The sequence below is a fragment of the Furipterus horrens genome, unplaced genomic scaffold (assembly GCF_987537825.1).
Source record: "Furipterus horrens unplaced genomic scaffold, mFurHor1.1.pri manual_scaffold_3, whole genome shotgun sequence".
Taxonomy (NCBI): domain Eukaryota; kingdom Metazoa; phylum Chordata; class Mammalia; order Chiroptera; family Furipteridae; genus Furipterus; species Furipterus horrens.
In genome coordinates this window covers 7,321,742-7,336,052 of record NW_028327173.1, presented here as the reverse complement: position 1 = coordinate 7,336,052, position 14,311 = coordinate 7,321,742, and the positions used below count along the sequence as shown (strand labels likewise).

The following is a 14,311-nucleotide window of genomic DNA, read 5'->3' as shown; positions in this document are numbered from 1 at the left end:
TCAGTTTTATTTTGTCCTGGAAACACTTTCTCTGTCCTTCTATTCTGAATGACAATTTCGCTGGATAGAGTATTCGTGGTTGTAGGTTTTGGATTTTCATTACTTTGAATATTTCTTGCCAGTCCCTTCTTGCCTGTAGGGTTTCCCTTGAGAAGTCTGCTGATAGTCTAATTGGGACCCCTTTGTACATAATTCTTTTCTTCTCTCTTGCTGCTTTTAAGATTCTCTCTTTATCTTTAATTTTTGACATTTTGATTATAATGTGTCTTGGAGTGGTTCTCCCTGGGTCCAGTCTCTTGGGAACTCTCCTTGCTTCCTGGACCTGCAAGTCTATTCCCTTCCCCAAGTCTGGGAAGTTCTCCTTTATTATATTTTCACTCAATTTTTCAAGTTCTAGTTCATCTTCCTCATTCTCTGGCAAACCAATGATTCTTATGTTGGGCCTTTTATAGCTGTCCCAGAGGTTTCTGATCCTCTCATTGTTGCTTCCCATTTCCTCTCGCTGCATTGGTTGACTGCTTGTTCCTTCTCCATATTCCAGTTTGTTGAAATGAACTCTGGATTTTTTTTCCTCACCATCTATCTCGTATGCGGTTTTGTTCCTTTCGTTATGAAAGTTTTTCGCTTCTTTCTTATCTTTTTCCTGCTCTTTTGTGAATTCTGTAAGCCACCTGATAACAATGGCCCAGAACTGAGCCTCTGACAGGTTTCTTATCTGTTCATCTGTCAGGTTCTCTATCTGCTGCCTGGTGAGCTGTGTCACCGGTATTTCTATAGTTGTCTGCCTCATTTTGACAGATGCGTTTTGTTTTCTTGGGCCGGCTGTCGGGGGCAGTGCCTGTGTACTCGTAATGACCCAGCGACCGGCGCCGTTTGGCGTCACAAGTCAGCGACCGGCGCCTGTCTGCGACCTATTTCGCAGCCCTGTGGTGCTTTCTTTCTTTGGGGGCGGGGGTCCAAAATGGATTCACACAGTTATTCAGCTAGGAGACCGGGATCCGTCCTCCCACCCCCCTGGGCCTCACTGTTCAAGGCGATGCGGTGGCCGCTCTCCCCAGCGCTGGGGTCGCGCACTGCCAGGGGCTTGACTGCCTCCGGGATTTTTTGCCGCCCCGCCGCTCCGCAAACAGCTTTGCCCTCTTTAACTCTTACTCTTACCTGCCCGAATGGCACCGCTGGTTTATAACTTCATATGTTGGGCTTCCGTGTAGTTTTATTTTCTGGAATTTCTAGTTATCCTTTGTTTTGAAGTAGTTGTATTCCTCTCTAGTTGTAGAGGGAGACTTAGCGTGTCCGTCTAAGCCTCCATCTTGGCCGGAAGTCCGATCTTCTTTTTCTTAAATAAGCCCCTTTAACATTTCATGTAATAGTGTCTTGGTGATGATGAACTCCTTTAGCTTTACCTTGTCTGGGAAGCACTTTATCTGCCCTTTCATTCTAAATGATAGCTTTGCTGGATAGAGTAATCTTGGTTGTACGTCCTTGCTTTTCATCACATTAAGTACTTCTTGCCAGTCACTTCTTGCCTGCAAAGTGTCCTCTGAGAAATCAGCTGATAGTCTTATAGGCACCCCTTTGTAGGTAACTCTGCTTTTCTCTTGCTGCTTTTAAGATTCTCTCTTTATCTCTCACCTTTGGCATTTTAATTATGATGCATCTTGGTGTGGTCCTCCTTGGGTCTAGCTTGTTTAGGACTCTCTGTGCTTCCTGGACTTATATGTCTATTTTCTTCACCAAATTTTGGGAGTTTTCATTCATTATTTTCTCACATAAGTTTTCAATTTCTTGCTCTTCCTCTTCTCCTTCTGGCTCCCCTATGATTCGGATGTTGGCACGTTTAAAGTTGTCCCAGAGGTTCCTAAGCCTCTCCTCGTTTTTTTCAATTCTTGTTTCCTCATTCTGTACTGGTTGGCTGTTTTTTTCTTCCTTACATTCCAAATCATTGATCTGAGCCCCAGTTTCCTTCCCTTCACCATTGGTTTTGTGTGGATTTTCCTTCGTTTCATTTAGCATATCTTCACTTCTTCCCTTATGCGTTTGCTGTACTCAAGCGCATCTGTCAAGTCTGTGAGCATCTTTATCACTAGCATTTTGAACTCTATGTCTGTTAGGCTGGCTATCTCCTTGTCACTTAGTTCTCCCACTGGAACCTCGATCCATTCCCCCTTTGGGGCCATACTTCTCCGTCTCCTCATCTCAACAGGCTCCTGTGTTTGTTTGCTTCTGTACCTTAAGTAGAGCTGTCACTCCTGTTATGTTGTAAGGGGCAAAGTCTTAGGTATTTGTCAGTACAGGGGGCCCGTTTCACCACGTTGTGGCACTGTATGTGACAGATGGGTCTGAGAGGGAACAATGCCACTTGCTCCGCACTCACCCCTTTTCCAGCACTTCTCCCACTTCCGTATGGGCCTGGTGCCTCTCTAGCTGCTGCCCTGGCCGTCGTTCCCAAAGTGGGTGGGTCTGCAGATGTTCTAGGACTGTGGGGGCCCTTTAAACAAGCGGACTCTACTGAGAGACCGGCAGTTTCTGCCTCCACCCCAACTCCCACTGGTCCGCACAGTCAGAATCAATGAGGCTTGATTCTCCCCAGGTTGGGACCGTGAGCTGCGCAGTCTGGCCTGGTGCTGGGGACACTCCCCAGGTGTCCCTCCTGACTTTAAAACATGTGACTGCGCTTTCCGCTGGCCCACCGCTGCCACCGCTGCTGCTGCCACCACACCGTGTCCTCTCCGCCCTGGCTCCACCCCTCCTACCTGTCTGGATGAGTATTTCTTCTTTATATCTTTGTTTGTTGGACTTCCATGCAGCTCGATTTTCTGGAACTTCTGGTTGTCTCTAGTTTTGAGGTACTTGGATTCCTTCTTTGAGGTAGTTGTGGAGGAGGACGCAGCATGTCTGTCTAGGCCTCCGTTTTAGCCGGAAGCCCCATACTTATTTTTATTGTTTCCTTTTTCTACTTCTTTTTATTTAACTTGCTTCTCTTTTCCTACATAAAGGTGGTGGCTTAGAGCAATGATTTTACATATTCCTTATTTTCTAATATGAACATTAAAGTTACACATTTCCCTCTAGAACTGCTTTGGCTGCATCCTCCAAATTTTAATTTTAACATGTCTGGTTTTTATTATTGTTCAGTTTTAAATATTTTAATTTCACTTGTGATTTCTTTTTTGACTCATGGGTTATTTAGAAATGTATTGTTTAACTTCCAACTATTTGAAGATTTTGTAGGAGTCTATGGTTATTGAGTTCTAGATTAATTCTATTATGATCATGAAATATATTATAAATGGTTTCAATTCTTTAATATTTATTGATCTTTGCTTTATGATCCAGTAGATAGTCTCTGTTAATGAATGTTCTACACATACTTGAAATAAATGTGTGGTCTGGAGTTGTTGGTTAAAGTGTTTTATAAACATCAATTATGACAAGCTGATACCATTGTTCAAATCCTTTTACATCTTTATTGATTTTGTTTTATTAATTACGGACAGGGAAGTGTTAAAACCACCAATTATGGCTGTGGATTTACCTATTCCTCGCTTCAGTCCGTTACTAATGGGCAAATCTGGATAAAGGGTAAAGTAAAACTCTTTGTACTATTCTGGCACCTCTCCTGCAAGTTTAAACTAAATGAATGCCAGTCTTCCCTGTAAAGAAAACTAAAGCTGATAACCTCTAATCTAAATAAATTTAGTCCTGACTGATGTGGCTCAGTGGATTGAGCACTAGCCTGCAAACCAAAAGGTCGCCAATTCGATTCCCAGTCAGGGCACATGCCTGGGTTGCAGGCCAGGTCCCCAGTTAGAGGCATGAGAGAGGCAACTCAGCGATGTCTCTCTCACACATGGATGTTTCTCTCTCTCTTTCTCCCTCCTTTCCCCTCTCTCTAAAAATACATAAAATCTTAAAAAGTCAATAAATAAGTTTAAAGTCTAAGTTCAGAAGGATCTAACATTGGCAATCCAGTATTTTTTCCAACATTAAATCTAGTAACATATTATACTTTTCAGAAGGGGAAAAGAGGAGTCTGAATAATTAGATAATTTTGCAAAGTCCCCCAGAAAAATCAGTACTAGGTGCATGAACATTCATCCAAATTCTTTGAAATCTGTCATTTAAAAAACTCCTAACCCCAGGGTTTTGCCTCCCAATTTAAGAATGGGAACTGGTAAGTTTTTTCTTCCCCCGCTTCATATGCTCTCTTCATGCTGATGCGCACGTACGAGTGCCTAACAGCGTATGCATGAAGAGTTGTGTTTTCTGGTTGTTTCTCTCAGACACACTAGATGGTAACGAACAGCCCCAACTCCGACCAGGGGTAACCATTGACTCCTGACGAAGTCTAACTCCAGAGCTTAAGGAATAAGAGCTTCAGGGTCTTAGCTTAGCACTCCTGCATCACTAAGGGGCCGTGGAGAAAGCACTAAGAGGCAAAACCAGCACGATGTCCGTGCCACGGCGGCGCCGCGCGTACCTGAAGAACCGGCTCTTCTCCGTGTCCATCGAGTGGCACTCCCGCTTGCTGCTACTGACCTCTGTCGTCTTCACTACGTTGGTCCAGTGAATAGGAGCCTTACAGAAAAACACGCCCAGGCCTTTGGGCCTGGCCTGCAGCCGCCACGAAGTGAGGTGTAGAGGCACAGCAAAGGAGTCCCCGGGCATGACAGCGGGAAGCACCACGGGCTCTGCCACGGAAGGAGGTGTTAGCGCTTTCCGGCGAGGGGCTGCCACCCGAAAGCACGACTATCTGAGAGTGAAAAGAAGACGGACTATGTCAACACTTACTGTCCGGAGCTGATGGGCTGTCCAGCCTCAGCTCCATCGGTGTCTCCAGTCTGTTCTTCACAATGAGGGCAGACCGGACGGTGATGACTTTCCGAGCGCTGCCTTCCATCGTCACCGCGAAGACCACCCGGACAGGTGGCAGTGAAGAGAACTGTGGAAAAGCCATAGAAGCAAAAGCACAGCTGTGCTTTTGAAAAAACACAGAAACATGACCATACCAACCACAATGCCTAAATCAAAGCATCTTATGATTACTACAGCTCTTTGGTGAAATTAGCCATTAAGCCCTAAAAGCACTCAGCCTTAATAGGAATGAATATCCAATTCTAAACATTTCTATAAGAACAGTTGATCTATTCAGAAGTCATATCACAAAGTGTGTCACAAAGAAAAATCCGTCCTAGGCCTCTGGACACGTTATAAAGAACTTCACCTAAGATTGGTAATAACCCATCAAATTTTCCAGACGTCTGCCGTTTCATAAAAAGGTATCTGCTGCAAGTTCTCCTTTGTACATAGAGTTGTGGGGTCCCTCCACATCAGCCCTTACATGGAAACTGAACAAGACTTGTTTTCAGCTCTGTTGGAGGGGAATAAAGATCATCCAAAGCAACTAAAAGTTCTGAAACACTGAGGTAGGACTTCGTGAAATATTAAATGATTTACCTTCTGTGGTATTTTCCTCCCAGATTAATATTAAAACAAGAAAACATTCTTTGAACAAAAACAATGGGTTGGGTACTGTCCAAAATATACAAAAGCAGAAGGAAGTCTTCTGAGATTCTAACTTGTCTTTGTAAAATCCAGACTGTGGACAATAAAGAGTGGTCCACATTGGTATGCCTTTCACAGGAATGATAATAACTTTTCCTAATATCATAAAAATTACTCTCGAGGCCCCTATGCTATTCACTGACATGCTTATAGAGAGAAACCAACCTTTGTATTCCAAAGAACTTCAAAAACAAACTTCTCTTTCTTCATAGTATCTAAGTTCCATTTAATAATCACTCTTCTATAAACAGGACATGGAGTTTCAGAAACTCAACATAATGGAGGAAAATAATTTATTTCTGGTCTTGGGTTGCAGCCACTACTTTCTTTTTCCATACTTTCATTCACGCGTTCAACACACATTCTGTGCCACAAAACTTATTTTTGAATTATAAAACCCCACATCAGGTAAACCAAAGAGGTTCTTAAATCTATTCTCCTTCGCATGAGTGTCCAGAACTTACTGACAATGCTTTTTTACTGGAGAAACAAACGCCACCATATCCAAGCTTTTTATATTGCCAACTTTTTTATTAAAACAAACAGTATGTGAAAACCAACCTAATAAACAATAAAATGAAGAGCTCCATGTTTTGAGCCAAGACTTCCAGGAAGCCCCAATGAAAAAGCAAACGATTACTTTCTGGAGTGTTTTCAGAGAGATACAATCCCAGGCGCAATCACCACCTAAGCATCCCCTGACCCAGCCTAGCGAAGTCCCAACAGAGCCATGGCCAATAACAACTGCTTTAAATCTTGATCTTGACACCTCCAAGCTTAGCTGAAATTTCACATTTCAAAACTTACTACCCCTAAGGGGGAAGAAATTATAAGCAGAAACCTAAAAATAGGTTTTTAATGTTATCCTGTGATGTTCCAACAGTCAAATGGGAAAAAAACCCATCTTATTATATTTCGTTCTTATTTACTTTCATGACCTATGGGCCCAAATCTATGAAATATGTATAACCACACAACAGTTAATTTATATTTTAACTTAGAAAGAAAAGAAAATGTTGGCCCAAAACACTTGCTCTTTCTTCTCCTTGCCTATAATGTTCAGTCTCACGTATCAAATTAGGTGAAAACATTTTCTTGTAAGTTCTTATAGAGCAAAGGTAATCATTAATAGAAAAGAAAAAGAGATTCCAACCACTTGTATGTCATAAAGTCCCCTGAGCATTAAGAAATAAATGTCTATCTATGTGTCAGGTACAGTGTAAATCCTCAAGAAACACAGTGCCATAAGGAAATCATACTCACGTAAACCTGGGGGTGAATAATATTTGTTCTGCTGCTTGGGCTGCCAATCTAAGAAAGATTGCAAAAGTCAGAGAGTCAGTGCAGACCTAAGATCATAGGCATCATTAAGTTCAACAACAATGTAATTTGCTTGAAAGTGTGGATGTAAATAAATTCCCTCAGTAAAGTATGGTCTGCTACCGAGAGAAAACATCTTAGAAGATATGGGAAAAACAACACTCATTTTACAATGATTCCATGGGTGCAGAATTTTTCTAGAACCCAGTTATACAACAGAAAGGTATCTCTTGGAGGAATTAGTCCTTTCCTTACTAGAAAGGAAATTAGGCAGAAAAATTAATCTTGAAAGAAAGTGTCCTTTCCTACGAAACATGGGGCGCAAGAGAAGAACCGCGACAGGAAGAGCACTTCTCCGGGAAGAAAATGAGCGTGACAGAAGCTACAAGCTCTGGAAATTGGCACTTCCCCTCGCATCGCCGGCTCCCACGGAGTAGGACCGAGCCCTGGGTGAGAGCGCCCATGGCAGACACGCCAGCTGGGAGGCCGGACCCCCTAGTCAGGGACACCGACTGCATCGGCCCCAGGCTGGCCCTCCAACCCCTAAAACTGCAGGCTGGGGAGAAGCTCAGGCCAGGGTGAGGGAGGTGGCGTGTGACCACAAAATGAAACAGAGGGTCTCTGTCTTGATGCCAGAGAGGAGAAGTTGCAGAGAAGGAGCTAGAAGGATCAAGGAGCAGCAGTACAAGAAATCTAAAGAAGCCAGTATATGCAGGAACGCTAACAGTACGTGAAGTAAAGCCCACACGTTAGGCAGACTAGCACACTGCCAGGTAGGCCAGCTGAGTAAGAAACGGGTCTGCACAGGTAACGGTTAAAGTCAATTTTAGATCTTGATTTTTTAGTGAAATTAGCCATGGGCTGGCTTATCCACACACTGATTACGAATGCCTATGACGACTTGATATAATCTTATGTCTCCTTTCTAGAGCTAGCAAAAATAAAGGATAAGAAAGCTTCAATAGAGCAAGGCTGGCACAGGCTTCACTGAGCGTCTGGCTTTAAGGGGCTGTGGCCAGAGCGCAGTCCACGGCCCTGCCCTGCCACGCACCGTAGAGGAAGAAGAATTCTTATCTGGTGCTGCGTATCGGAAAAAGGTCCCGACTTTGTCCACGGACACGGGGCTCACTTGCTCCCAGCCGTTTACCCTCACTTGCAGCTGATGTATCCGGAGGTCATGGGTGTGTCTGCAGGCAGAACATGGGGAAAGACATTTAAATACGATCTTATAAAGGAGAGAAAAGTAGAAGCAAAGGCTCAAATGTGATTTACTATATAATGACATGAAAACCCATCTGGCCAAGCCTCTTAGTGATTACCTACTGCAAGGGAAACCAAGAAGATATATTAACTGGGTTTTACACTTAAAATGGCAAGATCTGTAAAGCCTGGGCGAGAGCGGCATCTGCCCTCCCTCTGCATGAAGCACACAAACCCTGGTCTTTCCCCACCAACCCCACCCCGACCTTTGTGAAATGGAGATGTTAGCTAAGACCATTCAGTAGGGTGGTAAAATTGTTCTACTGGCAATTTGATCATATAATCATACTCTTGGAAATACACAAAACATTTTCTTCTTGGTTCTTTTGCTGAACCACACTCGGCTACGTGGCTCAGCGCAGCAAGGCCACAGGCAGGTTATGAGAGATGGGGAGTCCTGCGAGTTCTAGAGCCGAAGTGCCTGGCCGAAACTGAAGCCGAAAGCCGTGGGCAGAACAGGAGGAGCAGGAGGAAATTGCACATTTAATTCTATTTTAGATTTCGCCTAATTCAAGCCAGAAGTCTGAAATGGGGAGCTGGATGTGAGGCTGACAGGAAGGAGGGAGGGAGGCCGGCAGCGGGGTACAGTGTGCCAAAGAGGGGGAAACCAGAAAAGGCATTTATTTTGATGAATTCAAGAAGAACAGTGGGATTTGAAATGGGCTGCAAAACATGAGCTCTGAAACGGAAATGACGAGGTCACACCCCTTCTGACACAACCGAGGCACTGCTTATTAAGAAGTGCAGCCGATGGTTCTATAATTAGCTCCTGAGGAGCTTTGTGGAACAGGAAAATGCTCACCACTCAGCCCTGGAAATCCTACCGTGGCTTCTGGGTACATGTACCCAGAATAGTGATTTTATAAAACCGTTTTTCCTGAACAATCACTAGGGGCCCCCAGGTTCAGAACATCTGCCACTCGGGAGAAAAGAATGCTGGCAGGAAGCTACGCAAAGGGAAGAAATGCTTGACTCGGGAGCAGGTTTGCACACGAAGACTCAAAGCATCATGAATCCATGAGGCTGGAGCCACTGTCTACATTTCAGCTCAGCTTGAAAACAGATACGAGGCTCAGATGCTAAGATCTTAACCTCTTCGCCAGATAGCCTTTGCACTTAAAAACGTCTGCAAAATAGGATCACTTTATTAGATACTTTGTGATCTCTCGGTAAGCAGCCACAAGCTTCTCTCACGTCTGTTCCAGGGCTTCGGCTGCTGCCGATGTCAACAGTGAGTGCGAGCAGCCACCCTACACAAGCGATTCTTATCCTCCTTAGAATCAGTTTATCTTTTCACTATGACCCTGCTTTCCGGAACATCTGCTTGCTGAAAGTGCCACGTGTCTCATATGCATCTTAAAATTGAAATCAACATGCTTTAAAACCTTTTAAGAAAACCAGGTGACGGGGGTGTCATGAAAATCAGGCTGGGAGGCAATGAACTTGAGTGTTACAGTCTGTCTATGCTTCAGCCAAATTCTGTGAAGCACTCGTGTCAAATAAAGAGATAATTAATGGGAAATAAAATGTATTTCCCAGACAGCAAGACAATCATTAAATATTTTTAATATTGTATTTATTTTTCCCATTACCATTTAGTCCCCCCCTTACACCCCCAAAAGCCATTCTATTTTTTAAAAGGAAACACTGGTTTTCAAGACACCTTTTACAAATAAATCATCTAAATCTTTAATAAAGGAAAGTGAACAGACAAAGCACTGGGGACCATCACATCACACATAAGGAAGAGAAGGAACCACGCTCTACCTGTGTCTCAGCTTTCCACGCGCTTCAAATTCAAAGGGGACCTCTTCACCTGTGAGGACTTCCCGCCATTCACTGACGTTGTGAGCGTCGCCCAGAAACGCCCCGTTCTCTTCTGGAATGACCCCCGGACTCCCGCTGTGCGACAGTGCAGCCCTGGAACCAGATTAGACAATACCAGCTTGTCCCTCTTTCCCTCCAGCCCCTCCTCACCCAGAGCTCCAGGCTGGGAGCAGAAAGCCCCCCGGAGCTTGATTCGCAGAAATAAGGCTGTACAGCCTGGCTCCCAAGGATGATCTAAAAGGTCGGTAACTACAGCTGTCTTCGTGATCAGTCACAGCTTACCTGACACCTTAGAAGCCGCTGAGAGCCACCCCTGCAAACTCCCTTGTCTCCAGCTGTGGAGTCTGCTGCATAGGGTGCTGAGCCATGGCTTTTAAAGGTAGCGTTTAAGTGACCACGAGAATTTAACAGGCCTAGATTGTTTTTAAAAAACAAAGTCTCCTGTAAAGCATTATCACTTAGTGGCGGAAAACCGTGGTTTCAAATCAGTTGATTCTGTGACTCGTCCCTTGTTCTTCGCTACCTAAACCAGAGCAGTCAGCTGGTGCTCGGAAGGCTGAGCCGAGCTCTAAGCAGGCAGCAAGCTGTCAGGGAACACCCTCGGGGGGCTTAGGTAAATTCTTACTTGTTCTCCAAACTCCACCAATTCCATCTGGACTCAAGTGTGTTTTAGGTTTGAAAGACAATTCTTAGTGGGGATAAAGGGGAGAAAGTGGGAGGTGTCCTCAGAGCAGCCGTACAAGAAAAATGTAAAATGTTGGGTTTAGTAACCACAGACAGCGTCCTCACAGGGGGTGGGGCCTGAGGAGGAAGCATGGAATGAGTTTCTCTCGCACCTCCCACCAATATCCTTCATCTATTTGACTTTGACTTTAAACATAACGTCTACCAGGATCAGGATCACAATTTGGATATTTCAGACTCAAGACCTACCTCTCTGACTACAGATTCCACAGAGAGCCAGACTCTCCATCATAAATCTCAGCAAGACAGCAAGTTATTGACTCAAATACAATCCGAGAGCCTCAAGAAGGAGTCCACTGGGCGGGTGCACAAGAGCCCTGGATAGCAGATTGGCCTCAGGGCACCAGGGCAAGCGCCCCTTACCTGGTGGGCGTGGTGGTCAGGGTGGCGAACCACAGAGTGCAGCCTGTGTGGTTCCTCAAGGCAAAGGGGACGAATGGCTGCCTGCGCTTGGGGGTCTTCACCTCTGCCAGGAACAGACAGCAGCTGTTAGCACCCACCCCCACAGGGCGGGAGAGACGCCTCCCCCCGCCCCACTCCGCCCTCCAGCACCACCACCCCGCCCCGAGACAGCACCCCAAACACTCTCCTGGCAAAGGGGCTGAAGGAGGAGGACAGAGAGGAGGAACTGCCATCGCCGTGTCCACGGGATGGTGGGCTCTCCGGGTGCTCTGCTGCCTGACACTTGGCTGTGATGTATGGCTGCCCCTGGCCCCCAATTCCCTCACAAGTCCTAGGGGCCCCATCTCAGCAGAGAACATCGGGGCCTAACTTGGCTGGAATACAGAGAGGGAGAACGAGAAGTGGACCCCCACTACTCCCAAGAAAGATACTATAGGGAACCCAAACTGTAGCAAGAGAGACCATACACACTTGATTAAACCTTGTCCAAACCACTGTAGTTGAACAAAGCCTCCCCGTAGGTAAAAGTTACACTGCAGTTGTATTATTTGTGTTATAACAAAATAAAAACATTCTCTGCTATTCCCTTATACTAACAGTTGGGGCTCTTTTCTCCCTAGCAGATCAGAAATATACTATCCCAAAGGCTTTTAAAATGAAAACTGTAGCTCCCCATTTTACACAGGTACCACCACCATGTGCTGTGAGGTAGGCACTATGGAGACTGCAAAAGGAGCATAAAATACACAAAATAGCTTCTAATGAGGGAAACTATAAAGAAACACTGATCAACAAGACTATAAATAACCAAGTTCTAGAAAAAGTTGGCCTAACAATAAACACTATAAAAAAAAAAAAATCAGAGAAGTAAGAGACCACATGGCCAGAAAAAGCCGACGAAGGCCATCCAGAGCCCAGCCGGCCGCCTCGGGCCACCTGCCCGCGCAGGGGCTCTGGCGCCACACAGAGAGGACAGAGGAGGGGGCAGCAGGGACCACCAAGGCAGCAGCGACCCTGCGCTGGGGTCCCCAGGCCACTGTGCTGATGCCACACTCACACTGGCAACCAAAGGGGCACACTAGGCACCCGCTTGAAAGCCCAAAGACAGCCTGAGCAAGACCGGGACCCAAACGCCCTGCAGCTGTGCAGAAAATGACACCCGCAGGTGACTGCGACGGCCGGCCGAGAACGCTACAGCAAAGTGAAGTTCTTCTCCCGGGCCCACGCTCCCCGCCAGCAGGACACGCAGGCGGGCTGCAACGGGCCCTGCCTCCGCCCCCTGCCGCAGAAGGCGCGGCCTTTTTAAAATTCACTATTTACTTCTACTCATGCAAGTTGGCTTTTTTAAACTCAACTTGAATTTTTTATTCTATTCTTTCATTACCATTTAGCCCTTCATGCCCCCCTCCCCCCAGCAGTCACCCCACTGTTGTCGTGTCCACGAGTCTTTTTCCCATTTTGCTCAGTCCCTCCGCCCCCTAACCCCACCCGGCTCTCCATCTGTGAGCCTGTCTCTGTTTTGCTTGTTAGCTCATTTTGTTCATTAGACTCCACACAGGAGTGAGACCATATGGTACTTGTCGCTCTCTGACTGGCCTGTTTCACTCAGCATAATGTTCCGCAGGCCCATCCACGCTGTCACAAAGGGTAAGGTTCTTCTTCTTCTTGACGACCGAGTCGTGCTCCAGTGTGTAAATGCGCTCACTTCGGCGGCACACCCAGACGGGGGCAGCTAGAGAAGGCCAGCACCGCCCCGCACAGGGACGACGTGAAAATTCGTAACTGCTCCGTATTTTGGGGCTCACATCCCAGCCTTTAAAAAGCAAGCGCTTCCCTTCCTCGCCTCTGAGGCCCGCAGACGTTAGTACCAGAAACACGGCACAACAAGCACTCGCGGGCTAAGGCAACTTCCGCTTCGGTAACCACGACGGCTCGGGGAAGTCTGGGAGACGCTACCACGCTAACGAATGAACTGTGCTCCCGCAATTCCGTGCCTGGTCTTTAGCGGCACCCCAAACGCTTCCAAAGGTCAGCTCTGCCTACAACATACCCATTTCTCCTCCAACGCCCTCACTTAGTTCCCAAGGTTTGCTTAAAAACACACAATGACGTTCATCAGGCAGAAAACTGCGGAGCGGCTGGGAGGCTGCTGGCGCGCAGCGGGGAGCGAGCCGTCTAAGGGCCGTCTGCGGGGTGAACAGCGCTCGCTGCGGCGCCTTGAGAGGCACCTCCGCTCCGCTCCGCAAGCGCAGGGAGAGAGCCGCTCTGTTCCGGGAGATAAAGGGCCCGGAGGAAAGGCAGCCAGCTGTGCTTTCATCTCCTGCTGCGAGCCAGACTGCAAGTTTCCATTTGCAAATTAGATTTAAAAAGAACAGGTGGCAAATGGCTTTGATCACACTGTAATACAGAATAAAGTGCTAGGAATCCATATAAAGATATTCACAAGTATATTACTCTGGAATTAAATAGCCTGGGAAGGCACACTGCGTAGGTCCCCAAGCTTCTTGTTTTGATTACACATACCAGCGCAGACTTCAGCAAATGACTTCTCCGATAATAAAAATACATGGAGTGCTCGCAAGTCCAACGCCAGCACCAGGGGACAAATCTGACATCTCCTGGACTAGAGGTCCGAATCAACTATGGATTTGCCTTTGGCACAGCACCAGAAACAAAATTCCCAAGTCCATCAAAGAGAACAGTGTTCCCTGGTGGCCTCAAGAAATCTGCCTCCAACGACCAGACCTCATTTCTTCAGGGGCTCAGAGAACCTGAAGCTCCTCACGTCCAACTTCAGCTTCAAATAGCTCCAGCTGAGGAAATTTCTACCCCTTTGGGCTTGTTTCACAGAGCAATTTGGCCATTATAAACAGTGTAGGCTTTCATGCTATATAAGCAGCTTACTCGGTCAGAAAGGACTTGCTTTGTAACTCATCAGAAATAGATTAACGTCCCAGGCCTGCTACTAGCTAGTCATGTGAATGCAGGCCAGCCCCTTAGCCTCTCCGTGGCTCTCCGTCCTCATCAGCTAAAGAGGAATAACACTGCTTCGCCTGAAAGGTTAAATATCAGACATAGAAAAGCATAGGGTATAAATCCTTGAATAAATGAAGATTCAGTCACGGGCTTTCTTTGGGAGCCAAGCCCCTAAACACCCACCTCGGTAGAACCTTCCAGAAAAACAACCCAGAGT

The 14,311-nt window shown here is 46.2% G+C and overlaps 1 protein-coding gene across 1 annotated transcript in view; it reads right to left on the bottom strand.

Annotated features, from left to right (window-relative positions):
* The window catches only part of VPS13D (vacuolar protein sorting 13 homolog D), a 235,897-nt gene that overhangs the window by 135,446 nt on the left and 86,140 nt on the right, over nucleotides 1–14,311 (bottom strand). Inside the window, exons 41-46 of the mRNA XM_090268616.1 lie at nucleotides 11,080–11,182; nucleotides 9,913–10,065; nucleotides 7,937–8,072; nucleotides 6,829–6,876; nucleotides 4,792–4,942; nucleotides 4,481–4,691 (exon numbers count right to left, since the gene is read on the bottom strand). Coding sequence (XP_090124742.1) covers nucleotides 4,481–4,691; nucleotides 4,792–4,942; nucleotides 6,829–6,876; nucleotides 7,937–8,072; nucleotides 9,913–10,065; nucleotides 11,080–11,182 — 802 coding nt within the window. The remainder of the gene's footprint in view (nucleotides 1–4,480; nucleotides 4,692–4,791; nucleotides 4,943–6,828; nucleotides 6,877–7,936; nucleotides 8,073–9,912; nucleotides 10,066–11,079; nucleotides 11,183–14,311) is intronic.